General features: G+C 57.7%; 2 protein-coding genes and 1 pseudogene across 4 annotated transcripts in view; 1 reads left to right on the top strand and 2 right to left on the bottom strand.

Moving 5' to 3' along the window:
- Positions 1-174: 174 nt before the first annotated feature.
- Positions 175-19,459, bottom strand: PADI6 (peptidyl arginine deiminase 6). Its single transcript, XM_043910553.1, has 16 exons — positions 19,368-19,459; positions 18,714-18,897; positions 16,879-16,951; positions 14,240-14,304; positions 12,709-12,817; positions 11,897-12,022; positions 9,290-9,480; positions 8,951-9,054; positions 6,601-6,712; positions 5,142-5,249; positions 4,787-4,941; positions 3,947-4,103; positions 3,719-3,842; positions 2,624-2,694; positions 1,516-1,677; positions 175-472 (listed from the first exon to the last, which is right to left on the bottom strand). The coding sequence occupies exons 1-16, from the start codon at positions 19,457-19,459 to the stop codon at positions 239-241; spliced, it is 2,067 nt and encodes a 688-aa protein (XP_043766488.1). The 3' UTR covers positions 175-238.
- Positions 19,460-23,651: 4,192 nt separating this feature from the next.
- Positions 23,652-24,283, top strand: LOC122698877 (annotated as a pseudogene).
- A 94-nt stretch (positions 24,284-24,377) lies between these two features.
- PADI4 (peptidyl arginine deiminase 4) overlaps positions 24,378-27,035 on the bottom strand; it is a 28,871-nt gene continuing 26,213 nt past the window's right edge. For 2 of the 3 annotated variants that reach the window (XM_043908945.1, XM_043908946.1), the window contains exons 15-16: positions 26,555-26,695; positions 24,378-25,070 (exon numbers count right to left, since the gene is read on the bottom strand). In XM_043908945.1, the coding sequence (XP_043764880.1) occupies positions 24,837-25,070; positions 26,555-26,695 (375 nt within the window). In that variant the 3' untranslated portion in view covers positions 24,378-24,836. Of the gene's footprint in view, positions 25,071-26,554; positions 26,696-27,035 lie in introns of those variants that run through there. The other variant, XM_043908948.1, reaches the window with a different exon arrangement.

The raw sequence follows: 27,035 nt of genomic DNA, 5'->3' as shown, positions 1-27,035 counted from the left end.
AAAGAAGGAGGTCACGGCCAAGGTGCAGTCAGAACGGGCCTTTAGTAACTTCTCTGCTGAAGGCCACTGTCCCTGTTTCCCCAGGGGGCTCAGGCTGCCGGCACTGCCGCCCGCTGAGCGGCTGGGAGCTGCAGGCGCACAGGGGGAGGAAGGGGAGCCCTGAGCAGGCACGAGTCAGACATGCAGGCGGCCACCGCGGGCCTTTCGTGCCTGGTGGGGCGGGCAGCGCGCAGATGGTCTAGGGGACCATGCCCCACCACTTGAAGGCAAAGGGCACCCGGCGGATGTTGGCACAGGAACAGAAGTCTCCGATTTCGGTCAGGTAGCAGTCGAAGTCGTCGATGAAGGTGCACTGGAAGCCCAGCGGCTCCAGGAGCCGGCAGACCCGCTCCTCCAGGCAGCAGGTGCCGTTGACCCGGGGCCCAAAAGGCTTGGGGATGCCCAGGTTCAGGCCCATCACAACCATCTGCAGCTGTCGGAGGGGGGTTCGGTGGGTCAGGCCTGGAGAGGGGTCAGAGCCGTGGAGGAGAGGCCCCCCAGTCCTCTAGGCTTCAGGGAAGGCCACGGGGCTCAGGGCAGGCAAAACCCAGCTGTGTCTGCGGTTGGGCTAGACCAGTAACAAGCAAGCACGGGGCCCCCTTCCCCGAGCCTGTGCTCAGGCAGGCGTCACGCATCCATTTGAGCAGCCCTCCCCACTCTGCTGAACCCTCCAGTGACTCTGGCATTTCTCAGTAGCAAGACCAAAATCCTGCCCAGCTGAGGCCTGGCTTTGCCAGCTTCCCCGGTTCCCCTCCACTGCATTCCTCCCGTCCCGGCGCTTGGGTCTCCTTTGTGTCATCTCGCCTGCCTCTGCTGGAATGCTCCCCACCCCCAGTTGTGTCATTGGACTTCTATTCACTTCGCACATCTTCACTCCAGCATCTCTTCCTCAAACACAGCTTCTCCCACCATTACCCACACCTCCCTTCTTCCAGGGTCAGGAAGGGCTCCTATATTCCATGCCCAGAGGGCCTCACTGGTTTTGTAAAAAGAACCATTTGCAACAATGCAGGTCCTGCATCCCCTGGGCTTAAGGAGGCCTGCAAGTGTTTAAGAAATTGACAAGTGTTTCAATTAGTTTTAGGTGCCTCCATGAGGGGGTCACAGTGATAAGAGAAAGGTCAGGTGTAGACCATGGTTGGAAGAGGCTTAGCCTAGCAGAGGTCTCTCAATATTCACACCCCCAAATTCCCATTTCCTATTCTAAATCGGAGGGTGCTGCAAATACATGGAGACCCCATGAGAGAGACTGTGGCCTTGTGGCCAGCAGATGGCTTAGCCCTGTCAACTCTGGTGTCCCCATCTATGGGGTGGGCACCTGCTTGGCGAGTCACCCAGCCTGGGCCCTGCTCACCTGCTCCCTGCAGGGGTCTCCCCTTACTGAAGCGGGACGCCTCTTCCTCTCAGACACCCGTCTGCTGGGCGCCGGCCAGCCCCCCAGCCCTGCCCCCGGGACACGCAGCCCACAGCCCTCACCAGGTCAGGGAAGTAGGGCCGGGCGTAGAGCTTCTCCGTCTGCTCGCTGGAGGGGGCGTTGGTGACGCGCTCCAGGCAGAAGAGCTGCGGGATGGGGATGACGTCCTCCTCCTGCAGGCCCAGCTCCCTCTTGAGGATGCTGCGGTTCAGATGGATGCACTTCTGCGGGGTGGGGGGCAGGAAGGGAGGGCGCTCAGGTGCAGCCCCCAGGAGCCACACCTCCTGCACTGACTGTGGACGGGGGCCGGCCCTCCGAGGTGGGGTGCAGCACAGGCGCATGGTCCCTCAGGCCAGGATCCGGCAGCCATCAGCAGAGGGCTGGTAACCATGGTAACATGGGGCCGCTTGGGCTTTAATCCTGGCTAGAGCGGGGGACCTGGGCAAGGGCAAGAATCAGTCCTCAGATTGTTGTCAGGTCCTTAGGGACGGACACCAGCAGGGGATCCCGGGGCACATCCCTCCCCAGATCAGCTAATACCCAACGCCTGAGCCACCTCCCAGGTTTATGACGAAGGGCTCACAGCCCTACACCCAGGGTGCATGTCAGCAGGACTGGGGTGCTGTCTGGACCCCCACCTGGCTGCTGCCCACCCTGCGGTGCCCAGAAGCTTCCCCGTTTCAAAGGTCAGGGCACAGTGCATGCCTTGGCCGGGAGCCCTACGGACTCAGTGGGGCAAGCGGCGTTGTGCTCGTGGGAGACCTTGGGCCCGTCCTTGCCCTTCTCCAGGCCACAGCTTCCCTGTTAGAAGCTGTTTGATTTCTGGGACATCTGCTGCTCACAGCTCGTGGTTCACATCTTCAGAGATTTGAGGTGCTGGGCAGTTTCATCCAGGAAGAGTCGAGAAGGCCCTGGTGTGCTCCCTGGAGAAGCTGGGGCTGCTGAGAGCGCACCCACTTTGGGTCCGACACTAGGTGACTTGGGTCACACGGGGGTTCGAGTCCGTTTCCCAGCTCATAGGCATCAGCTCTATGAGCCTCGCCATCCGCGGGACAAGATAAGTACTTCACAGGGTTACTGTGAGGGTTGGATCACTGTGCAGTTAGGGACCCACTGCTGAGGTGGTCCTTGCCTTTTAGAGCAGGTCCCCACCCCATCCTTGGTCCGTACCTCCACATAGTCATTCTGCTTCCTCATCTTTTCGTCAGCCAGAAGTTGATTGATGGTAACGGGCTCCCGCCCTGTAGGGAGGAGGAGAGGGCAGGCAGGCTGTGGGTCAGGGGTGGGCACGGTGGTCCAGGGCTGGGCAGACTCCTGTCCTGGGGACAGCTCGCTACTTAGGCTGCCATGCCAGCCAGGGACCATTGGGTGGCCTGACTCGTCTCCAGGGGCCCATTCTAGGTCAAATGTCACATCTGGAGCCCCAGCAGGGTCCGTGAAAGGCCCAGGAGGACTTCCACCGCCGCAACTGACCCCTCCCATCCCTGGCTGGAGTGGGGGAGCCTAACCACAGGCTTTGAGGCAGGCAGTCTGGACCAGGTTAGCAGGCGCTGTCAGCCCGCACCCAGCTGGGCACCTCTCTGCCTTCTGCCCGTACAACCTGGCAACCTGCCGCCTGTGATCTTGACCGCATTATTTAACTTTGTTCTTCAGTTGCCCAACTCTGCTATCAACTGAGATAACAAAGTCATTGGTGTCTGACAGGTGGTTCGTGCTCAAGGTCACCTTCACAGGTCCTCCTCGGACCATGAGATCCTGAGCCCCACCCCAAAGACTGGTCTGAAATCCTGCGTTTCTAACAGACGCCCAGTTGGTGCGCTAAAGCTGCCAGTCTTCAGGCCACACTTTGAGAACTACAGCACCACCCCGACTCCCCTTCTAGGTCCCCAGAAGGGATAGGACAGGGCTGCCGTGGCACCCGGCCCCACAGTCTGTCCACTACGTCCTCCTGAAGGGTGCCCAGGAGAGCCGGAAGCCCCAGTGCCCAGACAGGTAATCCAGCATTCCCCAGAGGGAGCCACACACGGGCGCTGGTAGCATCTGGTTTGTCCCCTAGAACACGGAGCCGTCCGTGTGTTAAGTTCCCCACTGCATGTATCCTGGCAGCCTCTCAGCCATCCCAGCGTTTCTGACTGATCTGCCTGTCCTAGTACCACCAGAATTACCTGAAAGGGAACAAGACATTCTAAGATGGCACATTCCATGCTTCCACGCTTGCCGAGGACCCCTTCCATCGGGGGAACAAAGCGGAGGTGGCTCCCTTACCATTAGAAAGAAGCTGGTCTTTCCTAAGCCCCTCAAAGAGCGTCGCATCTCCATAGCCCTCCTTCTGTTTCTCCTTGAACAGCTTGTAGCAGGAGCTGGGGCTGGCCAGGAGCAGCCGGAAGTCCTGGGAAACAGAGGAGCAGGGTTAGATGCCAGCTTCCCCTCTGGAAACTTCCAGGAGTCTTCAGAAGAGGGCAGGAGACGTCCCCGCCTGCCCCCGACACAGACCTTTTTGCCCTCCACCTTGTACTGTGTGGGGATGAAGCACATGAACTCGCAGGCATGGCCGGTCATCAGCCAGTCGGAGAAGAGTTCCACCGGGGCCTGGACTTGCTGGGCGCGGAGGAAGTCCCGGAGGCTCCGACTCATGTTCCGGGAGTCCTTGCTAAAGGGAAGATGCAAAGAGTAGCCCAGGAGGCAGTGTGGCCCAGGTTGGTGGCCAACACTGAGAGCCAGGCAACCTTAGGGTAACACGCTACGCTAACCGTTGGCCAGGCCGTAGCAGCGGGGCTGGTTATTAAGACACCCTTCCCATCTCGAAGCACAGGGAACGCTATTCGACATCCTGTGACAAGCCGTGATGGAGAAGAATATGAACACATATATGTATAACTGAGTCGCTTTGTGCAACAGAAATTAAGACCTTGTAAGTCAACTATACTTCCATAAAAATGGAAATTCTTTACTCTGGCTCAACTCAGGACTGAGCCAAAGGATTCTAGATAAAAGACTGAGCCCCCAGGACACAAGCATTTCCTGGCTGTATAACAGATTAACGGCCACCAAGAAATCTAGCCACATGTCTGTGGCAGTAACATCTTGTTGGGTCAACAGGCCAACCAGATGTAACGTGCTTCATTTGAAACCCTGGAAATTGCCATTCGGAATGAGCAGTTTGTCTGCTTTTTCTCCCTCTCGTCTCCTACACAAAGACTCAGAGGGCCTGACTTGATGGGTTAGGACCCAGAGCAGACCATCAGGTCCCCCGGGAATCAGGCGGATCCAGGAGAACTTTGAGGGTTGCTCCCCTTGGTTTTAAGGCAGCCACCACCTGGCCTCCCGCCTCACCTGGGGTAAAAGCTGCTGCCAAAGAGGACCCTGCCCAGGGGGTACTCTTTCCCTTGGGCCTTCACGGGGGGCGACACCATCAGTTTCCCAGCAGCGTCTATGCTGGCCACCGTGTGGTCCTGGGTGCGCAGAGTCAGGTAGCCAACCCCGGGGCTCTGGAGGGAGACCCAGCCAGGGCGGCTGTCAGGAGAGAGGGGCTTCAAGCCTCCGTCTTACCCATCCCAGACTCTCGGTAGAGTCCCACCCCCTCCCCTAGACGCCACCAGGGCCCCTCTCCCTGGCACCCATCACTTCCCGGCAGGCACCAGACCCGAGAAGGCGGACCAGGTTCAGATCAGTCAAATCGAGCCCCCACCAGTGAGTATTTCATGGGGAAATCGTCGAGCTTGGCAACCCGAGGGGTGTCCAGGACCAAGGAGACAGTCTTGTGGGGAGCCTGGGTGTAGCAGAATGCCATTTCATCCTGGAGGAGACAGGGGGATGGGGGGCTGAGTTCCTCTCGCTACATCAGCTACTTTCCCATGCTCAGTTCTCCAGCCAGTGTCCCTCTGCACAGCCCCCCGACCCCCGCCCCGTCTTCCTGCAAACTCCTGCTCAACCCTCAAAACCCTACTCGGGCACTCCCCCTCTCCTTGGGGGCGTTCCCTGACCAGTCGTTCTGTTCGTCGGGTTTAAAACCTGATGAGTCACCCGAGATTCTTCTTCCTCTCCTCTCCTGCACCCTAGTCCATGAACAAATCTTGTTCACTTTATTTCCAAAATCTGTTCCCAGTGGAGTCCTCTCTGGGACTTTAGGGGAAGCCACGTGGGGTCGACAGCCTCTTGTCTGTGTGACTGCAAGACCCTCCAACCTGCGTCTCTTCTGATCTTGCCCCTTCCTAAGGCTGGCTCTATTTCTCAGCCAGAGGGTCTCTTTAAAACCTAAGTCAAGGACTTCCCTGGTGGTCCAGTGGTTAAAAGACTCCGCGCTTCCACCGCAGGGGGCACAATCAGGGAACTAAGACCCCACGTGCTATGCAGCACGCCAAAAAAACAATTTAAAAACCCTAAGTCAGAACATCCAACTCCCCCGGTTCACATCTTTCAGTGTCACCTTGCCTGGGACTGATTTCCTCTCTTCCTTAACTTGGCTTAAAACTTCCCCGATAAATAAAACTTCGCTCTTAGACCTGATGACTGTTGGCTGTGACCCACACCAGCCTCTGCTCAGCGCAGGGTGATCTCAGCTGTTCGTGTGCCCGAAGGGTCCTACTTCCAGGCCACCTCCACCCCAACCTTTGCACCACCAGCTCCTACTTGCTCAGTCTGAAGGTTGTCCTGACCACCCACACCGCCGAGGCTGGCCTAGTAACTCATCCGACCGTCTGGTGTTCCTGCTCTCACAGCGCTTAGAGTTCTGCTGTGGTGAGCTCGGGGGCAGAGGTCGGTATTCTCTCATCTCTGCTACATAGAGCAGGGCTCGTTTGTGAATGGAGAACCGGCCCTCAAAAGGCTGGGCTCGACACTTCCTGCTCAGCCAGGGTTGAGCTGGACCCTGCACCTGGAGGCGTCAGGCCCTCGGACACCTGGGGCTTGGGCTATGTGTTCTGTGGTCCCCAACATGAACACTCTGGAAGGGGAGGAGGCTGCACCCTAAGCTTTCTCCCTTAGTGGCTTGGGCAAGTCATTTCATCTCAGCCCCCGCCGATGTCCTGAGAACAGGGATGTCCCTGATCAGTCTTAGCTTCGCTGGAGGGTTGAGTGGACACTGGTGAGGTCTGATGTGTGTGTCACACGTGGGATCGCCCCTGCCCCTTGCCCACGGGGGTTGTTACCTGGAGCCACCGGCCCAAGCGGTTGGGGTCCTCGTAGACGGACGCCACCTGGCTGTTGCTCCTTTCGCTGAGCTCCGTCACAGTGCTCACGAAGCCCTGGACCTGCAGCTCTCTGCCACGGGAGACGCGCCGGTCTGGGGAGGCCGCCAGCTCTCCCACCTGCTGTGACCTCTCAGCGCCAGGGGGAGGTGGTGCCCCTGCCCTCGAGGGCAGCAGAGTGCTGTCCCCCCCTCGCGGAGCCCCAGCTGGCGCGCCCAGGCTGTGCCCAGCCCAGCCTCACTCGGCCCAGCTCACGTCGAAGTCAGATCAAGAGTTGCCAGCGTCAGTCTCTGCTCTGGGGCCCTAGGACCGGCTCATTCCTGCTCTGCAGTCCCCTCCACCCACTGCCCCAGTGGTCTGGGAACTGCCTCAGTCCACCCACCCAGGGTCAGTCTCTTTTCTCCCCGCAGAGGCTGTGTGTTTTCCTCGAGAAGCCGAGTGCCCCCTTGAGATGGCCACGCGGCCGTCATATTCACAGGGGTGTCGAGGGTGGGTCCTGAGCCCTGAGGACGTGGAGCCATCGTGCGTAGCCCCAGGCTGCCAGGTCCATAATGCCCACCCGTTCAGTGCTGGGGAGAAATAACGATGTTTGAGGCAGATGCTGAGACCACCCCATTCTACAGACAAGCCCTCATGAGCTGAAGCCAGCATGGTCACCATTGGGAAGTGTAAAAAATTTGGAGTCTACTCCAGATCCAAACCCTGAATTGCTCTTCCATGCTACTGTTCCAAAGAACCTATTTCTCAGTTCTACACAGACAAGACCACAGGAAACGGACCCGCTTGATAAGGTCTGGAACGTCTGAGATGCGTGCTAGGGCAGGGAAAGCCAACCCCAGTCTCGCACAGCATCTGTGGCAAAGCTGGGTCAAGCCGTGCCTGAATACCTCCCCCATGGGAGAGTCTTTAGATCAGAGTTTCAGCAGATGCCTCCTGTGAGTCAACTTCTGTCTTCAGATACAAAAGGCAAAGATCTGATACCTGGATGTCTGCTGTCAGGAGAATACTGTAAGCTCTTCCCTTCTCATTCTGAAGCCTAGCTTTCCTCAGCAGACCCTACTCCCCTAGCAGCCCTTCCATGGCTGAGCTATTTCTATTCTATCCCTCCACTGGGTTTGGAGGAGGGGTGCAGGTCCCCCTTGGCCTAGGATGTTACATCTGGGCCACCACGACCTCTTCTGATCCTGGACTTGACAAGGTCTTATCTCTGCCCTCCCATCCCAGTGGTCTCCCCAGCTCCGAGATCAACCATCCAGCACCATCACTTCCATCTTCCCCTCACTTCTCTGCTCCCTGGGCCGCAGCTCGACCTCACTGGGATGCCTGGCTCTCAACTGCTTTTACTCCCATCAGCCCACGTCTTTGCCCTTTCTCCATATCTGACATTGAGTCTGTGATGCCTCATAACAATCACACGCTTGTCTTTCTCCTTGGGCTTATCTGCCTGGAAAAACCCCCACCCTGGTTGGATTTAGTTCTATATTTCTTCTTCTCTAGAACTCTTTACTAAAAATAGTTGGGGAAACCCCACACTGGCAAGTCTCTAAGTTGGCAGCTTCACCAGGCCCTTGGCACCAGACAGCATCTCACCACTAGCACTTCCCAAGTCGGTGTGTTCCACTCTCCCACCTCGGGAGTGGGCGAGCTGGCAGTTTAAGGCCATGTGACTTGTTTGCTCTTTTCCCCATTAAGTTTTCCCTTGTCTGCTGGATCTCATCCATTACCATTATTTTTTGCTTCCCTTAAAAAAAAAACAAAAGACACAGTTCCCGGGACTTCCCTGGTGGTCCGGTGGCTAAGACTCCATGTTCCCAATGCAGGGGCCCTGGATTCAATCCCTGGTCAGGAACTAGATCCCACGTGCCATAACTAGAACCCAGCACAACCAGATTAAAAAAAAAAAAAACAGAGTTTGAGGGTCTGTTGCAGCCCCAGAGGCTACAACCTAGACACGCCCAGCCCTGCCCACCTTCCCTGTCGTTGTCCCCGCCTCCTCTCCCCACCCTGTCCTGGTTGCTCAGGCCTCCTTGCTGGGACAGTCTCAGTCTTACCCTCTGTCCCCTTATTAGTACCTGGCTTTACAGCCCTCGACCCTACGGGAAACCACGCCGTTTGCCTCTAGGTAAGGCAGACGGGGACCATCACGGTCACTGCCGCAGCCCCCATCTTGTAAGTATCCAAACAAGCCCTGGATGCCGTCTCGGGGAAGGAGTGCGCCTTCCTGGTGAGAAGTCTAGCCACCTTCGCCCGCCCTGCCGACAGACATAGCAGTTACAGAGAGTGGCCCGGCCCAGGCAGCCCGGCCTCTTACCTGCACAGGTACACCTCCAAAGGCATCTGGGTGCTGGGAACAAAGATGCAGGGGGCCACCCGGAACAGTACGCTGTCTTTGTACAGCACGGTCTCTGGAACCAGCTGCGATGCAAGACGCGGTCCCGCTTACATCTCGCTGCGATACAAGACCTGGTCCCTGCCCACCCTCTCCCCTTCCCCCCAGGCCTCCAGCTGCTCAGCCCAGCGCACCCCCCAGGCCCTCACCCGAAGGTGACGACACCCCAGCCCCTCCGTGCCCCCATTTTCTGCCCGGCTGTGTGAGGTCTTCCTCCACAGCCCCGGCCCCGAGGGCTGCTCGGCCACTAGGGGGCCGTACCGGGTCTTGGGACTCCTCCACCAGGGAGGCCGAGAAGGAGATCAAGCCCGAGAAGCTGGCGGATGGAAACTCTAAGGCTTCAACATAGAAGGTTTCCTTCAAGGCATCCTTCACGTCGTCCCACTGGGGCGCCAAGGTGTAGGTGTGCTGGTCAGGCCCCAGAACCAACTCGAAGGTCGTAGAACTACCATCTAGGAGGAACGGAGGGCACATCACACCTGCTGTCACAGTCCTCAGGTCAGAAGCCAGGCTGGGAACCCCAGCAGAGGGGGCCGTGTTCCTAGGTTCCTGGTGTCTGGGGCTTAACGGACAGCTAGATGTTTGTTCATCAGTGGGGGCCAGTTGCTCTTTAAAGACCTGCCGGGAGTTGGGACTCGAAAAAGCACTTGCCTTCAGGAAGTGAAGGCTCATGGTAGTTCTACGCTTTGACCCACTTGGGAAGAGTGTCATAAGTCTTCAAGGCGAGAGCCTGTACGGAGATAGGCTTGGGAGCCTCATCCAGTACAAGCGGGGGCCCAGGCCTGGTCCACCAGCCTCTTGGACTGCTCCCCGTCTGCCTGCAGGGTTCCTCGCTGGCCCGGGCCAGGCCGTGAGGGGGTGAGACTCCCCCCACGTCCCCGCAGGGCCCCTGCCCAGGGGTCTCAGCAGATGTGCCGCAGGCTGGGTTGTGGCTGCGAGACCACCTGGTCTCGCCCCTCTGCCGGGGGCCTTTTCTCACATCTGGAAGCACAGCTGATTTCCCCGTGGGCTTCCCTGTATACCGGCCGCTAAGGTGGGGGCTTGGACTCTGGCATCCTCGCCTCCTTTGGGGCCAGGCGCTTAACAACCATCCCGTTACACAGAAAAGGCAGCGGGGACTTCCCTGGCGTCCAGGTGGTTAGGCGTCCACCTTGCAAGGCAGGGGCCGCTGGCCCAGTCGTCAGTCTAAGTGATTAAGACCCCACACGCCGCAGAGCAGCTGAGTCCGCACGCCACAGCCCCCGAGCCCCAGTGCCCCAGCCAGAGAACCCAAGCACCGCAGTGAGAGAGCCTGTGGATTCAGCAGACCCGAGAAAGCCAGTTAAAAGAACACGGGCAGCAGCAGGACCAGCCACAACAGTTACCTTCACCCGGAGGCCCTCCCTGCCCTCGTGCGCCCGGGCCTGGCCCTGCTCAGCCTGGCTTCCCCTGTGCCCTCCCCACCTCCATCCCAAGCTCCTGCCCGGTCCTCAGCTCTCCGGCCATCTGCCCTGGGCTTTGGGAGCAGGCAACACGCTTATTCTTCTAGAGCTGGAGCCCCAGGGCACAGAGTAGGCCCTTCCTTGAACCGTGGGGCGTCCTCCTACCTTCCATGGACCACTGGCCTAGAGGTGGGGCACATACCCTCTGACCTCCGATGGCACCTCTAGACCACCTCTTCATTCCTCATGAGTCCTGCCCCTCTGATGGACCAGCTCTCAGATAATGCCACCTGCCGCCTTCCTCGCCGTACCCGACTACCACCCTCACCACCGTCTGGGTTGTTCCAGCAACAGCCGTCTCCAGCACTAGCGTGGTGGGAACCATTTACACCAGGGACCAGACCATCCAGTCCACGTCTGCGACCTTATTTCAGTGAACTCGGGGCCTGCGCCACTTTGGATGCCAACGTCAAGGCTCACAGCTCAGACGCCCCCTCCGAAACAGATCCAGCACCTTTTTTCCAGTCTTCTCAGCTCTTCTACACTCTCATCCCAGCCTCAGACCTTTCTATGGGGCCCATTTCTACCCCCCGCCCTCACTCCCCTTGGCGTCCCCATCGTGTTCCAAGATCCATTACCCTACCCACTCCCCCGCACACGCTGCCAGCTGCCCACCGAGACCTCAGACCCTGGCATTCAAGCCGCTGGAGAAACCACCACACTGCAACCTCCAAGGATATGATCAAACCTCAGAGAGCTGCCTCACAGTACATGGAAACGCTATTCTGTGTCTATTAACTCTTGCACTTCCTGTGTTCAGAGCACTGTATACTCATTCCTCCAGTTTTCTCCTGAATCCGTTTCCCCACCTCCGTTGGAGGGTCCCATCTGCGCACGGATGTGGCGTGTTGTGCCTGCTTTAGGTACAGCCCCCACCCCCCGCCCGGCCCGTGCCAGCCCTCACCCAGCATTACCGCCACACACTTCCGTTTATGGCAGAGTCCTTCCATGGCCTATGCTCACTAGTCTTGCCCATTTCACCGACTTTCTGGCCACACTGCATGACTTGCGGGATCTTAGTTCCCCAACCAGGGATTGAACCTGGGCCACTGCAGTGAAAGCGCCAAGCCCTAACCACTGGACAACCAGGGAACTCTCTACTCCAGCTTTATCTCCACTGTCCTTCTCAAGGTCATAACGACCGGCTCTGAGAACCGAGACTTTCCTGTTGACCTGGCATCTTCGTCTCCCAACCGCACTGGCCATCGTTGATGACGGCTTTCACAACAGTGTCTTCTTTTGTTTCTAGAACCACGTGGGGTGGGGATGGGAGCCAGAGGACCTCAGGGACACAAGTCCGGCTGCAACAGACCCTGACCTGCTGCCCTAGGGCCCCAGCAGCCTCCTGACAGGGACCCTGCCCGGGGCAGGGCTGACACACACTCACTCTGTGGCCGGTAGACTCTGGCCTTCTCCGCCTCTTCCTTGGAGGTGTGGAGAACCACTCGGTAGTTCTTTATGATGTAGCTGGGCCCCTGAACTTTCAGCACCATCTGGGACAAACTCTTCACTTCTGAATCAAAGAGAAGGCCAACGTTTAGGGGCTTCTGGAGGCCAGAGCCCCAGGGGTGGAGGGGGCAGTAGGGCTGGGGGTCGGGGGCTTGTGTGAACACTGGAGCTCCAAAGACCGCTGCCTCCTGCCCTGCCCCAGGCCCACGTCACCGTCTCTGCCACTTGCCTCCCACAGGCAGCTTGCCATCTGGTCCCCACAAACTCCTAGAACAGGGCCTGGCACAGTCAGGCCAGCAAGGGCTCCCCTCTAGCTTTGGTGTGAACCAGGACACCCCATTCTACAGCTGAGACGTGGAATCTACATCCTGACCACAAGTCAGGACCGAATCCAAGAGGGCTTTTGCCAGGACACTCAGGGTCCTGCCCCCAGGCTACAAGTGGGTTTTGGGGAAGGGTCTAAACTACACCTTGTCTTCTCAAGCACCTATGATGTCCCTTGTATGACCCCGTTTTACAGGTGGGGAGACAAAGCCAGCAAGGTTCACACGCTCAAGCTCACGGCCAGGAAGTAACAGCAGTTTGTTATCTGACATCAGAGCCTGTGTTCTTGCCTCGGGGCCCCTTCCTGCCCAGTTACCAGCCCCAGTCATGGATCCATTGATTGGAGGGCCCAGAGCAGGGAGTCAGCCTGCAGTCTGGTCTGGAGCTTGGGGAGGGGAGGGGTGATGGCCAGCGGCCGGTTCTCACCTTCCGAGGAGAACACCTTGCTCTTGTCCACAGGCTGGCCCGCAACCGAAGGGCTGCAGTTCACAAGCAGGATGGCACCCCAGCCACTGGGGCCCCAGACCCAGGTTTTCTGTAAAAAAGACAGGAACACTGATTCAGGCCGAACCCAGGTGAGTCCTCAGCTTTATAGATGCTGCTCCACCTCGGGGCAGAGTCAAGCCTTCCTCCAGGGCGAACTCTTCATCAGATTCAACTCAAGAGCCTCCAGGAATGGACAGTAACATCAGGTAAGAGGGCTAGAGGAGGGCGAAGATCTAGAGGTAGGTCACCAGCTTCTAGCCTTGGCTCAGGGTCATAGGAGGTGGGGTTTGAGGAAACATAAGTCACTCAGCTGTATCCACTCTTTGCAACCCCATGCACTGGAGGCCGCCGGGCTCCTCTGTTCATGGGATTTCCCAGGCAGAAATACTGGAGTGGGTTGCCATTTCCTCCTCTGGAGGATCTTCCCCACCCAGGGATCAAACCCATGTCTGCACTGTAGGTGGATTCCTTACCGGCTGAGCCACAGGGGAAGCCCCATGGGTTTGAGGAGATGTGTTCCATCTGAGGGAAGCGCTGACACTATGGCCTAGCTGGCTGCTCCAGGCTAGCATGGGAGCCTAGTGACACCTAGTTACTGACATTTAAATTTTTTGGAAGTGTTAGAAATTGATGCCACTTGTTCTGATTTGGATTGATGCTTTTGAACTGTGGTGTTGGAGAAGACTCTTGAGAGTCCCATGGACTGCAAGGAGATCCAACCAGTCCATCCTAAAGGAGATCAGTCCCGGGTGTTCCTTGGAAGGACTGATGCTGAAACTCCAGTACTTTGGCCACCTGATGCGAAGAGCTGACTCATTTGAAAAGACCCTGATGCTGGAAGAGATTGAGGGCAGGAGGAGAAGGGGACAACAGAGGATGAGAGGGTTGGATGGCATCACTGACTCAACGGACATGAGTTTGGGTAAACTCCGGGAGTTGGTGATGGACAGGGAGGCCTGGTGTGCTGCGGTCCACGGGGTCACAAACAGCCGGACATGCCTGAGTGACGGAGCCTAATTTGAAGAGACACGCAAGACCTCCCAGGTGGTGCAGTGGCCAAGTCTCCGTGCTCCCAAAGCAGGGGGCCTGGGTTCGATCCCTGGTCAGGGAACTAGATCCCACATGTTGCAGCTAAGACCTGGCACAACCAAATATATATGTGTGTGTATATATATTTTATAGAGACACTGTGGACACAGGACTTCCCGGCAGTCCAACAGCTGGGATTTCACCTTTCACTGCAGGAGTGTGGGTTCAATCCCTGATTGGGGAGCCAAGATGCCATACGCCATCACGGTCCAAGAAACCAAAGCATTAAAATAAAAACCTAGAAGTAATATTATAAAAAATTCAATAAAGACTTTAAAAGTGGTCAATAAAAAATAAACCTTAAAAAAAAAAAAAGACTACGAAGGCCAAAGCAAGTCTGTGGGCCAGGGCTGGCCGAGCCTGTGGCTGCTTCCAGCCTCACCTTAGCCTGTCTGTCGCTCGTCTCGAAGCGCCCTTTGCGGTAGACGTCCACATCCAGGGAGAGCTCTGCAACAAAGGGGAAAAGGTCTCAGCCGCTGAGACCTGCGGGATGCAGTCTCGGAGCTGAAGGTTAGGACCCCCAGGATGGCCTGGCGCCAGTGTTAGGACCCTCCAGCCTTTGGGGCAGGCTGCTGGCTTAGAAGAAATTTCTTCAGAGGCAGGCGGCGTCTCCTGGGCCAGCCTGGAGGGGCCCATGCATCCATGGCTCTCTCCCAACCTCCCGGAGGCCCTCAGCACAGGTCCCCGTGGTCACAAGGCCATTTGTGCCTCTTGGCTTCCTCCCAGGCGATGTCTACTTGGAAGGCCCACCTCCCTAGACCTCGGGAAAGCTCTTGGTGCTCTGAGTCACAGCCAGGGCGCAATACGTGGGAATTCCAAGCCCCTTTAGGGCTGAGGATCTAGGCTTCTGCCCGAGTATCACCATAGAGGCTCCTCCTGGGTCTTTATGTCCCACCTCCCACCCCCGACCCTGCTGACTACCGTTGTGACTTTACCCCGCTTCCTAGCTCTTGACATCCAGGACGCTCCCTCTCAGCTGGAAGGTCAGGGCCAAGGGACAGACCTGCTCTGCTGCTGTCCACTCAGCACCTGGCATGGGTGACCACCCAAGTACCACCCTAGGCCCTCGGGACTCAGCAGCACACAAGACCGGCCCGCCTGCCTCGATCTCAAGGATGCGCGCCTGGTCTCAGGCGCACACAGCAGTGGCAAGGGGCAAGAAGTAAAATGCACGCTATGTCCGATGGTGAAACACTGCAGGGAACGAGGGGACGGAGGGGTTAGATCAGAGAAGCCTCCGAAGTGTGAGCAGAGACCTGCAGGAGACGAGGAAGTGACCGTGTTAGTATCCGGGGTGAAAGCTGTTAGGATAACAAGTGCACGGGGGTAAGTTCCAGGATCAGAGGCCAGAGTACCTAGAACAGGACGAGCAAAGTAAGAGAAAGCGGCTGCGGGCCAGAGGGAGCATGGAGCCAGGCTGGTAGGCTGTGTGGGCAGTGGTGATGCCACTTTAACCTGAGTGTGGGCAAGCAGGAGGCGGCTCTGGGTGGATAAAGTGTTACCCTTCAGCCTTTTAAAGAGGGGCCTCTCTAGGGGCCGAGCTGAGACTGGACCTGCGGAAGATCAAGGACGGAGCAGGGAACCCCACTGAGGACCTCGCTGAGGGCTGATCAGTGACCCGGGCAGAGGTGACCGGGCTGAGGCCAGGCTCAGAGCTTCAGAAGCAGCGGGTAGCTGGGCCTGAACTAGACTTAAGGTAACCCGACAAGATTCACAATCAACGTGGGGCTAAGAGAGAAGTCAGGGTGACCCCAAGGGCTTGGCCCTGACCAGCTGGAAGGATGGAGCTACCATCAAGCCAGATGCCAGGACCATTGGGAAAGAGAAGTCTGAGGTAGGGGGAAATCAGCCCAGTGTTATTCGGTGTGAGACTTTGCTCAGACACACTCAAGGAGCTATGCCGGCCAGGAGGCCTCCAAGTTTATGGGAGATGCTGGGCTACACGGCTTTGAGAGTCATCCTGGGCTGCCCAAGCCTGCAGCACTCCGCCAGGCGAGTTGGGGGTGTGGGGGTGGCCAACGAAGGATCTAGAACTGGAATCTGAGAAGGAAAGGGCAGCCCTGGAGGAGGAAATCCGGGCACAGGGTCCCTGTGGTGTTTCAGGAGAAATGGGTCAAGAAAGGACCACCAGGGTCACGAACACTGCAGAAAGGTCCGGGGAGAGGAAGAGAGTGGACCACTGAGGCAAGGACCATAGAGGGTGTTCTGGTACCCTTGGCGGTGGGCATCTGGTCTGAGCGGGTTCAAGGGAAGGTGAGGAAGAACCAAGGATGCAGAGAGGCAGGGAGCAGAGTTTGAAGACACCATGGAATTAGGTCTAAAAACAGACATTATAGCTCGTTCCTTAAGAGAACAGGCATAACAACTTGTTTCTATTAAGGGAATAGATAGTTTGTTCTGGAACAATCTAAAAGAGGAGGGACTTCCCTGGCAGTCCAGTGATAAAGAACGCTCCTGCCCTCACAGGGGCCACAGGTTCGCTCCTCCGTCCCAGAGGGGCCACACGCCGCAGGACCACGGAGCTCCTGGGCCATAACTACCGCGCCCGAGCTCCAGAGTGGGCGCTCGGCAACAGGAGACACCCGAACCCCGCAGCTAGGGAGCAGCCCTGCTCGCCGCAGCCAGAGGAAGCCCAGGCACAGCAACGGAGATCTGGAGCAGCCCAAAAATACAGACAGAGCTTTTAAAGAATACAGTGGAGGGCAGGAGGGGAGGTGGTTTGCTCCATCAGCAAGTAACTGCTGAAGGATACTCTTGAGGGAGGGAGAGTTTGTCATGGTTAAGGTCAACTTGGGACCAGATATCACTGACTATAAGAGAAGAAGCCGTAGGACCCCGACACGGGTGGGTGGGGGACACGAACAAGAGCGGTCCCGACAGCCCGTGTTCTGTTCAGAGAGCGAGCGAGGCTGGCCGAGCAGCGGCTGAGCTTTGAGGGAAGCAGGTACCAAACGAGTCCACAGGGGCCTCTCGTTACAGGGACAGCCCCTGCAGATCCCCTGGGCCCGGGGGGACACTCACCAATGCCCGTGAGGTGGAGCACTGCCGTGGCCACGGGTGCATCCTTGTCGGGCTGGTGGTAGAAGACCAGGACCTGTGGAGACCACCCGGGACCCCCGGAACGTTAGCGGACTGGCCGGGGGCAGGGCCCCATACCCCGGTCTGGCCATTTGACTTCGGTCTCATGTCAGAGCTTCTGAGCTTCCAGTGTCTCCCAGGAGCCAGCACAGGGTCACTGGACTGTTACAACCCCCAGGTGTAACCACCACGACCCTCCAAGCCCTTCCACACCGAGGCCTTACCCCTGCCTGTCCAGGCTCTAACCACAGGGCAGAGAAGTCAGGACTAAGTTCCTCAGCCAGTAAAAGGGGTGGAACAGGATTTATGATCTGAGCCATGCAGCTCTAGAGGTCAATCTTTAAGTTGCCCTCCATGTCCTTCCCACTACACCGCCCCTCCTGGGACCGCTCGAGATGGGCTGTGAGGATGTGGGGCCTCCGATGGGCCAAGCTGCCCAGAAAGAGGCCGCCGGGGGCGGGGGTGCCTGTCCTGGGTCTCGCAGCGACCTCTGCTTGCAGAGGAGTCCTCATACTTTAGAGAAAGCCCTGTCCAAGCCTCTGGCCTTGACCACAGGCCTTCCTCACGATCCACAGAACTAGCTGTTAGCTGGGGCCCAGGGTAAGCGTCCCAGTCCTGGTGGTGCTGGAGGCGGAGCCCTGGGCAGATACTTCTCAGGTGCTCTGGGCTCAGCCGGGCCACGTCACAGCCTCAGTCCTTATCTGAAAGGCTCAGATAAGCATCCTACCTGCCTCCTGGGCTTCCCTGGCGGCTCAGCTGGTAGAGAATCTGCCTGCGATGTGGGAGACCTGGGTTTGATCCCTGGGTTGGAAGGATCCCCTGGAGAAGGGAACGGCTACCCACTCTGGTATTCTGGCCTCGAGAATTGCAAAGAGTCAGACTCGACTGAGTGACTTGCACGTCACCTGCCTCTTGGGGGGTCACCTGCCCTGGGCACGGGGTGCAGAGGGGGCTGTGCGCTCCCCTCAGTCATCCCAGCTTAGCCCCCTGCTGACTATCCTCTGGAACATTCTGGCAATAAGAGCCCCCCCGCCCGGTCCTAAACGTGCTTCCCTCAGCTGTTCCTTGCTCACCCTCACAGTGGGGTCACCTGGGAGCTATGAGGCCCAGAGGATGGTTTGGTGGCAGGGGCCGTGGCTCGGGGATCAGGTGGTTCTAATTCCGAACCACCACTAACCGCTCGGAGTTGACTGAGCCCGTTGTACGAGCTGAGAGCCCACGTCTCTGCTACGGGCCCCATCAGGGCGGCAGCCTGCCTGGGGGAAGGGCACGGGCTCGGATCCTGGTCTGCCCGTTTCCTCACACATAAACAGAGGGAATGCCGACCTCAGGAAATGCGACTTGATACCTGGTACTCAGCATCGGACAAGTTTCATTAAGAGGCTTCTATCTGGGAGGCCAGCCTCAGCCAAAAAGCCTGTCTGAGTCCTGCTGCTGAAACTTTAGGCCAGACTTTAAAAAAGCTAATTTGGAAGCTAGTGCGGTGGTCAGAGGCACGTATGGAGGAGACAGACACACTTGTTTGAATCCCTGTTCAGCCAGTTACTGGCTTGGGCAGGGCGCTTCCCTTACTCCACGTCTCGGTTTCTTCGCCTGTAAGATGGGGTCACGGAGTGCCCGCCTCACAGGTTGGTTGCAAGCGCTGAATAAGATCGACAAAGCATTTGGCTCTGAATTTTTCAGACTCGGAGCTCAGGAAATACCAGCTGTCAGGAGGGAGCCCCCGGGGCGTGTTAGCGCCTCCTGGGAGAGCTGCCCTCACCTTCCCCCATCCCTACCTTGCCCTCGTCCTCGGCGAAGTTGGGGGATGTCATCGCCACCAGCACATTTTTGGGGGACGACAGGGGCCAGCGGGTCGCGGCCGGCTCCTCCTTGCTCTCCACCGGGGCTGCGCTGCAGACACGGACCACGACGCCCAGAGACGCGTCCACGGAGAAGGACTCGCAGCTCCGCGGGGCACACCTGGGGCCGGCGGGCAGACAGAGCTTGGCGCACAGGAGCCCCGCCTTCCCGGCCCGGGGCGCAGCTGGAGGGCTGTCCCCCCGCCTTCCCGGCCCGGGGCGCAGCCGGAGGGCTGTCCCCCCGCCTTCCCGGCCCGGGGCGCAGCTGGAGGGGGTGCCCCCTTCTCCAGCTCACAGGAGCCTCCCTCAGTCAGTCCGCACGGCCTCCTCGGGGGTCACCCTCACCCCATGTCACGGGGAAGGGGACCAAGAGAGGGCAAGGCACGTGCTTCTAAGGTCCCACAGCCTAGGAGCGGCAGAAACAGGACCGGGAGGCCCTTAAAGACCCAGACTCGGCCCCTTGAGATGGAGCAGGACAGCAGGGTAGTTTACAGAGCGTGTAGTTAACCCCCGACTCCCGCGTAAGCCAAGGGCGCCCCAGGCAAGGAGCCGCGCCAGCCTGCCCGCCCGGGCCCACTCCCAGCTCCTCACCCGCTGACATCTAAGAAGATCTCCATGCCCAGCACACACACAGCATGGGCTGGCCTGTCCAGGGACAAAGGGACGACGTTCCGGAAGGGCATGGCACGGCCCTCTAGGCTGGCTACCCCTGCCAGGCACGGTAACCTCTGACGACCCTGGGGTCGCCTCCACTGCCCGCCCCTCTTATGGGCTCAGGGCCACTGCAGCCCGCCCCCTTGTTAAGGAGGCCGTAGCAGCTGCTGGAGTGTAACTGATTTCCTCCAGGGAGGTTTGCTGGGAGGAGAGGCGCTGCTGAGGTGCAGCTGGGGTCAGAGCCGGGGCATCACCAACTCATTAAGCAGCTAATGCCTGCAGACCTGCAGAGGCTGAGGCTGGCTGCCTGGGGCTCTGGCCTCCAGCTGGAAAGCTGGAGCCTGGGATTGGTCAACCTGGCCTTGGCGCTGGAGGCTTAACTCAGGAAGCTGTCAGGAGCAAGTGTCTGTAGGGGGTGCATGGGGCCCTGGTCAGGAGTGGGGCACGGGGCAGCCCCTCTAGACTTTGAGGCCTCGATCCTACGGTGTGGGTTCCTGGAAAGTGGTAAGTGATGGGCCAGTGGTTCCCAGGGCCCTGAGGGCTGCAAAAATGACCAGGGAATGGCGCCTGTTAAAGCTGCAGATTCCTGGGGTGTGGTCCAGGCAGTTGCGTCCCCTCCCCAGGTGATTAGGGGTCTCCTTGAGCACAGCTGTGTCATTGGCTCCCAGCAGGGGCCGGGCCGGGATGGGTGGAAAGAATGGATGAAGGACCCCCGCTGAGCAAGGTCGCCAGCAGCTCCCCATCTCCGCTGAGTTCACTGAGGCGAGAAATGAGAACACCTGCTCTAGCCCACGAGGCTCACCAGCGGACTTTAAGACTGTTTAAGTGTGGGTTATGGTTTTTCTTGAATACATGACAGTCACATGGGTCCAAGTTCAAAAGGGGGCTTGCAACACAGTTTCCCTCCTTTGGTCTCTCCCATTAGTTCCCTAATGTGGAGGCAGCCAACGGCATCGGGTTCTTCTAAGTCTTTCCAAACAAATGTTAACAGGTCACCAAGCCAACGTGAACCTACGTCCTCCCCCTCCTTTATACCTTTATGCTCCACACTAGTCCATACCTCGCTATGTTCACTTCACAGCATGACTCAGAGAGAAGTTCTTCATGTCAGGTATGTATGAGGCGTGTAAAAAGCATCCCGATCCTCTGTTACGGCTGTGTAGTGCTCCGAGTACGTCTGTCTCATTATACACACGCGTTTGTTTTCGATCTTTGGCCCTGGCACTTGATGCTGCGGTGACTAAGCCGTGTATAACAGCCTGGGGCGACGCAAACTGGGTGCCGTGTGAAGGTCAGAGTGAGCCGGGCTTGCTGAATTTCAGGTTAAAAGAAAAACAACCCTTTGCTGGAGGTTTTAAGTCTGCTGTGTAACTGTCGGGAGTGGCTTGTTCTGGGGGCTCTTGCAGGCAGGGGGTGGCCAGGAAAACTCTAAAAGCCCCTCAGGTAGGAGCCACCCGCCATGCGTACACTCTCACCCCAAACGACTCACACCCAGCTGGCCGTCTGCTCATACATGTCAGCCAGAGGCTGGCTGCTGGGTGGAGTGGTCTGACTGGGGAGGGCTGGCTCAGGGCTCTGGAGCAGAGCAGCTCGGGAGCTCGGTCCCTCCCACCCGGGGGCAGCCCTGCCCTGTGTGTGGGGGGCTCCAAGTATGGTGGGGGGCCCCTCGGCCTGGTGCAGAGACATCTCAGGCGTGAGAGGGGCTTGGCTCTGTCTAGCGCAGGTCCTGCTCCCCCTCTAGGGGACGCTTGTTCACCACTGACTCCCCAGCACCCACAAAAGGGAGGGCCCTGGACACGGCGGGTGCTCAATACACTCTTGTGGCCCCAAATGACTAAACGACCCCCCATCCCCTCCCCTCCCCCGGCCAAAATAACCCAGTGGGCTTCCCCATGTCTCCCAGTGAAGCGAGGGGTTTGTAACCTTAAAACAACTCTGCATGGATCTCCACACTTCCTCACATGCTCATCCCGTGTAGGAAGTCCTGCCTCGGCCCCACAGTGACATTTCCACATCACTCTGAGACGGTCAAGTCCCAGGGTCCCTGGCTGATGCCATGGCATTTGGGGTGGAGGCACTAATTCCCCGGCTGCTGCAGGCGATGGCTTCTGGCTGCTCACAGCAAGTCTCCCTCCCAAAACCGTCTACTGCCAGTTCCCGAGGTCATCACTCCTCTCGGGGGCAGTTACACCCACCGTGGGGAGACAACGGGCAGGACACTTGTCTCAATTCAGGACAACTCTGAGGACCCAGCCCCAGAGCGTCCCAGAGGGTTTCCCAAACCCTCAGTGACCGCTGCATCCCAGCTCATCATCTGCTGCCCCTCCTCCACGCCCTCCCACATGTGGTTCCTAAGAGCACCCCCACCAAAAACCTCCTATGAGGAAGCCTTCATCTCAGAATCTGTTCCCAGGAACCAGACATACAACAGTCACCAAACAACCTCAATTCAGAAGTGACAGTTGCTGTGCTGAGTTGTGACCGTCTAGTCAAAGCTGTGGCTTTTCCAGTTATCATTTGATGTGAGAGTTGGACCATAAAGAAGGCTGAGCTCTGAAGAACTGAGGCTTTCCAACTGTGGTGCTGGAGAAGACTGTTGAGAGTCTCTTGGACTGCAAGGAGATCCAACCAGTTCATCCTAAAGGAAATCAACCTTGATTATTCAATGGAATGGACTGATGCTGAAGCTGAAGCTGAAGCTCCAATACTTTGGCCACTTGATGCGAAGAACTGACTCATTGGAAAAGACCCTGATGCTGGGAAAGATTGAAGACAGGAGGAGAAGGAGACTAGAGAGAGGACGAGATGGTTGGGTGGCATCACCGACTCGAGGGACTTGAGTTTGAGCAAGCTCTGGGAGATGGTGAAGGACAGGGAAATCTGGTGTGGTGCATCCATGGCGTCGCAAAGAGTCAGACACGACTGAGTGACTGAACAACAACCCACTCCAGTATTCTTGCCTTCTTGCCTGGAGAATCCCGTGGACAGAGGAGCCTGGTGGGCTACAGTCCACGGGGTCGCAGGGTCAGACACGACTGAGCGACTAACAGAGGGGCTGCTCTGGCTTCCCAGGCGGCTCAGTGTAAAGAATCCACCTGCCGATTCAGGAAGCCCAGGTTCTATTCCTGGGTCGGGAAGATCCCCTGGAGAAGGAAATGGCAACCCACTCCAGTATTCTTGCCTGGGAAATCCCACGGACAGAGGAGCCTGGCGGGTACAGTCCATGGGGCTGCAAGGAGCTCGGACATGACTTAGCAACCATACAACAACAGTAAGAAGGGCTACTCTGACCACCAGCTCATCTCTCTAGCCTTCTGCAGCCCCAGGGATCTGGTGATACGTTCAGCGTTTGTTTGCTGAGCTCCGTCGCTGCTCCAAGCTGTCAGGTCTGGGGACAGCCTCACACCAGCCTCCCCTTGTGCCTGGCCCCTTCTGTCCACAAGAAACACCAGTGCGTCTTCTGTCCTGGCAAATCCCGAGGAGGGCTGGGGGTGCAGACAGCTGATTCTGTTCAGAGAAGCCCACCGTGACCTGGTGTGTGGATCCCTTCCGCCTCAGTCCGTGTGAGGGCAGACGCTTCCGATGACCATTTTCCCCACCATCACGTTCTCCGCGCCCCCGCCTGAAAACGGTACCTCTGGACGTTTTCTAAGCCCCCCAGGCTCTACGTGGCCAAAATCAGGCCTCAATTTTCAAGACCTCAAGTCACTGAGTTTTATTTTCTAAAGAGCAATCAAAGTCCAAAAGTCAAGGCCATGAAAGAAAACATTTAAGAAGCACGCAGTGGGGAGTCATAACCTCATTCCACAAAGCCCGTGGCCCCTACTCCATGCCGCGTGTTTCCAGCAGGAAACACGAGGGACGGGGCCCGCTTTATGGGGCGTTCACGCTGCTGGAGTGGAAACGATGAATGGGGGGTGAGCGCGAGGCCGCAGACGCTGGGCGTGGGGACAGAGCTCTCTCCCGCCGTGGGCTCTTGCCTGCCATGCGTGTTGTTTCTTTTCTAAGGACAACGTGAACGGGAACCCGACTCTGAGGCTGCATCTTTGCCCTCAAACCTGGTAAACATCGGTGTGCGGTCTACGGACAAGCCTGAGGCTGGTGGGACCGGATCCCTGCTGCTCTTTCTGCCTGTCGTCTCTGTGATCGGTCTACGCTTATAAGTTTATTTTTTATCATGCTGCTGTTTAGTGGCTCAGTCGTGTCCAACTCTGCGACTCCATGGACTGTAGCCCCCCAGGCCCCTCTGTCACTGGGACTTCTGAGGCAAGAACGCGGGAGAGCGGTGCCCGCAGCTGCAGGACGATGATGCCAAGCGCTGTGCTCCCGACCGTCCCGCACCACTGCGGACCCACGGGTGAAAGCGCCGGCACCCGCCCCAAGAACGAGGGAGGCGAGAGGAGGTGAAGTGAACCCCATTAGAAGATCCAAGAGCTGTTTTGAGCTACTTCTTGTGAAATTCCTCTGCTCCTGGGAAGCCCAAAACTGGCAAGAAAAGCAAACAGCAAACCTTCATTACGCCTTCTCCCGAGGAAGCGCAGCTGTGGTCAGAAGCATTTGATGAGCTGCTAGCCAGTAAATATGGTCTTGATGCATTCAGGGCTTTTTTAAAATCTGAACTCTATGAAGAAAATATTGAATTCTGGCTGGCCTGTGAAGACTTCAAAAAACCAAGTCACCCCAAAAGCAGTCCTCAAAAGCAAAGAAAATATATACTGAGTTCATAGAAAAAGAAGCTCCGAAAGAGATCAACATAGACTTTCAAACCAAAACTCTGATTGCCCAAAACCTGTGGCTGCTTCACAACTGCCCAGAAAAGGGTGTACTGTTGTCTCACAAAACCCCAAGGCTGAGAGTCTGTGTTTGAACTGTCAGCTGCTGTGTGTACGAGAATGAGTGATAGCATCCATCAAGAGTGCCAAAAACTGTCCTGATGGCAGCCAAACCTTGAAGCGGTCTTTGAATACTTTTAATAAATTTTTTTTGATAAATAATGTTATCGAATATTTGGTCCAAATGTGTGTTGGGATTTTTTTTGGTAATTAAATCTGGCAGAAACAAGATTCTCCTCTAGGAGAGAGGAGGTATCAGTTGATGGGCCAGTTGAGTAAGAACTGACCGTCCTTAGAACTGAGAAATCACAGCTGTGGGAAGATGCTGCTCCCATCTCTAATGCTTTGGTGAGTCACAGGAGGTCAGACCATCACCGCGGGATCCACCTTTTAAGATAGTCATATAGTAAAAATCAAGCTTATTGTTGAAAATACAAGAACATTGCTTTAAAGCCCTTCATGAGTATAGAACAGCTAAACATGAGAAGTAAACTGATGTAACAGAGACAAAGCACCAACATTATTCACGTAGCTACGCCGGCGTCCAGGCCAGGAGCCCCCGAGGGAGGCCGGCTCAGGGCTGCATGTGCCACCACTTGAAGGGGAAGGGCTCCCGGCGCACGTTGGTGCCGCAGTGCACGTTCCCCTGCCGGACGTGGTAGGCGTAGTAGTCGTCGATGAAGGCGCAGTGCAGGCCCAGCGGCTCCAGCAGGGACCGCACCTTCTCCTCCAGGCAGCAGCGGCCGTTGATGACGGGCCCGAAGGGCTTGGGGATGCCCAGGTGCTTGCCCAGCACCAGCATGTTCACCTGCAAAGAAGGGGGCGCCCAGGTCAGGGGCGGCATTGGCTCCCAGCCCAGCACCTTCTCTGTGCTCAGAGGGGGCGCCCAGGTCAGGGGCGGCAGTGTGCGGCTTGCAGCACCACCTGAGTGTCCCCTAACAGGCCCACTTCACAGGCCAGCTAACTGAGGCCCAGCAAGGTGATGTGAGCTACTGAAGGCCAGGGAGTGAGGCAAGGTCCTGTATCCAAGCCTTCAGACTCTGGGGTCCGTGTTCTCAACCCTTTCCCTCCCTCCTCGCTGCCACCGTCTGGCAAACTCGATTCCTCAAGGGCCCGCTCCAAGGCCACTGCCTCCGTGAAGCGACCTGCGACTCTCCAGAGTCTGGCAACTAGTCATCCTCTGGGTCCCACAGCTCCCAGCAGAGTGCCTGGCACAGAGGAGGCACTTAGTAAAGATCTGCTGATATTACGACCAGCTGAACAAGGGACTGCCCATTTACAGCACTTTCCATACATAATACGTTATGAAAATGACGGTTTCCTCCACAGTCGTCTACATAAGGTATTATATTGGAAGGTGGCCTGTGGATTTGAATCCCAGGACTATTACGCAGCTGTGCGGCCTCGGGCAAGTCACTTGGCCTCCCTGCGCCTCATCAGCGGAAAGAGCCAGACACGTTTCCAGGCTGTGACGGTGGATAAGAACAGGTATGCATGCAGAGCCTATGCAGCATGTGGTGAGCCGGAGTCGGTCGCCGGGGCTCGTGAGTCGCTGCAGGGACATCCAGGCGCTCAGAGCCAGCCCGTGCTGGGTGCCTGGCACTCTCGACTTCCCCGCCTGCCCCACACCCAGGCTCCCAGCTCCCGTCACGGCTCCCGCTGGGGCCTCACACGGAGGAACCGAGTCAGCCCTCAGGGTGGCCGACTCCTTCGACTGAGACGCTGCACCCCCAGCCACAGGCGTAGCTTTCCTTCCCCCTGGGCTAAACTGCAGAAAGAAATGAAATGCTTGGGGCCAAGGAATCTTATTCAGGAGTCGGGGCTAAGAGGATGGTGCTCCCTCCTGTCTCGTTTGAGCCAAGGAATCCTTTTTCCTAAACAAAATTTTCTGCAATATGTCAAAGCACAAAACGGAGGCAAATCCAAACCTTGTGAGTGAGGTCCTGTCTTGGAACCCCAGGGTCCTGTAGAACCCAGTCTGCAGACCACCCGGCTGGCTCTCACCTGGCCTGACACAAGGAAGCCCAAAGCGGGCGCTGCAGCCAGACCCCAAGCTCTGAACCCCAGCTCTTGCCAGAGACCTGACCCCCCTGCCAATCATCTGTAAAGTGGGGGTGACGACAGTCTTTCACCCCCAGGTGGTTGCCTCTTAAAGGCGCTGCAAGCTGGAAGGGGCCACGCAAACCCCAAGGGTGAGGAGACAGCCAAGCCTCCTGGATCCACAGCCTAAGCGGCCTCTCGGACTTAAGACTGCGGGCGAAGCTGGGTGGGCTTGGAGGTCCGCATCCTCACCATGTTTGGGAAAAAGGCTTCGGCCTTGGCGGTCCCTCGCGAGTCTTTGATGAGCTTGAAGAGCTGGGGGATGTCCACGATGTCCCGCTCCGTCAGGCCCAGCTCCCTCTTCAGCACCGCCCGGTTCCAGTCGATGCATTTCTGGGGGGTGGGCAGAGGGGCGGCGGTGGGCGGGGCAAGGACTCGGGGTTTGGGGGGGTCCGGGGGGTGCAGATGGGGCGGTTTATCCCGGAGGACCTGAGACAGGGCCAGGAAGGCAGCGCGGGGCCCCTCCTGGTCCTCCCTCCTGCTCACCTTTTGCTCAGCCCCTTCCCCATCTCTGCTTCAGTATCCCTGCCTTTCCCGTCACTCGGGCACTTGGCCTCTTTAACGCCTCCGTGCCTGTTTCTGAGTTTGCCCTGTCTTTCTGTGACTTTGCCAACTCTCTCTTTTCTGGGCTTCACCTTGAGTGTGATCCTGTCTCTCTCTGTCTCTTTCTATC

The sequence above is a fragment of the Cervus elaphus genome, chromosome 8, assembly GCF_910594005.1.
Source record: "Cervus elaphus chromosome 8, mCerEla1.1, whole genome shotgun sequence".
NCBI lineage: Eukaryota > Metazoa > Chordata > Mammalia > Artiodactyla > Cervidae > Cervus > Cervus elaphus.
The sequence above is the reverse complement of the archived record's forward strand: the minus strand, read 5'-3'. Positions and strand labels throughout refer to the sequence as shown.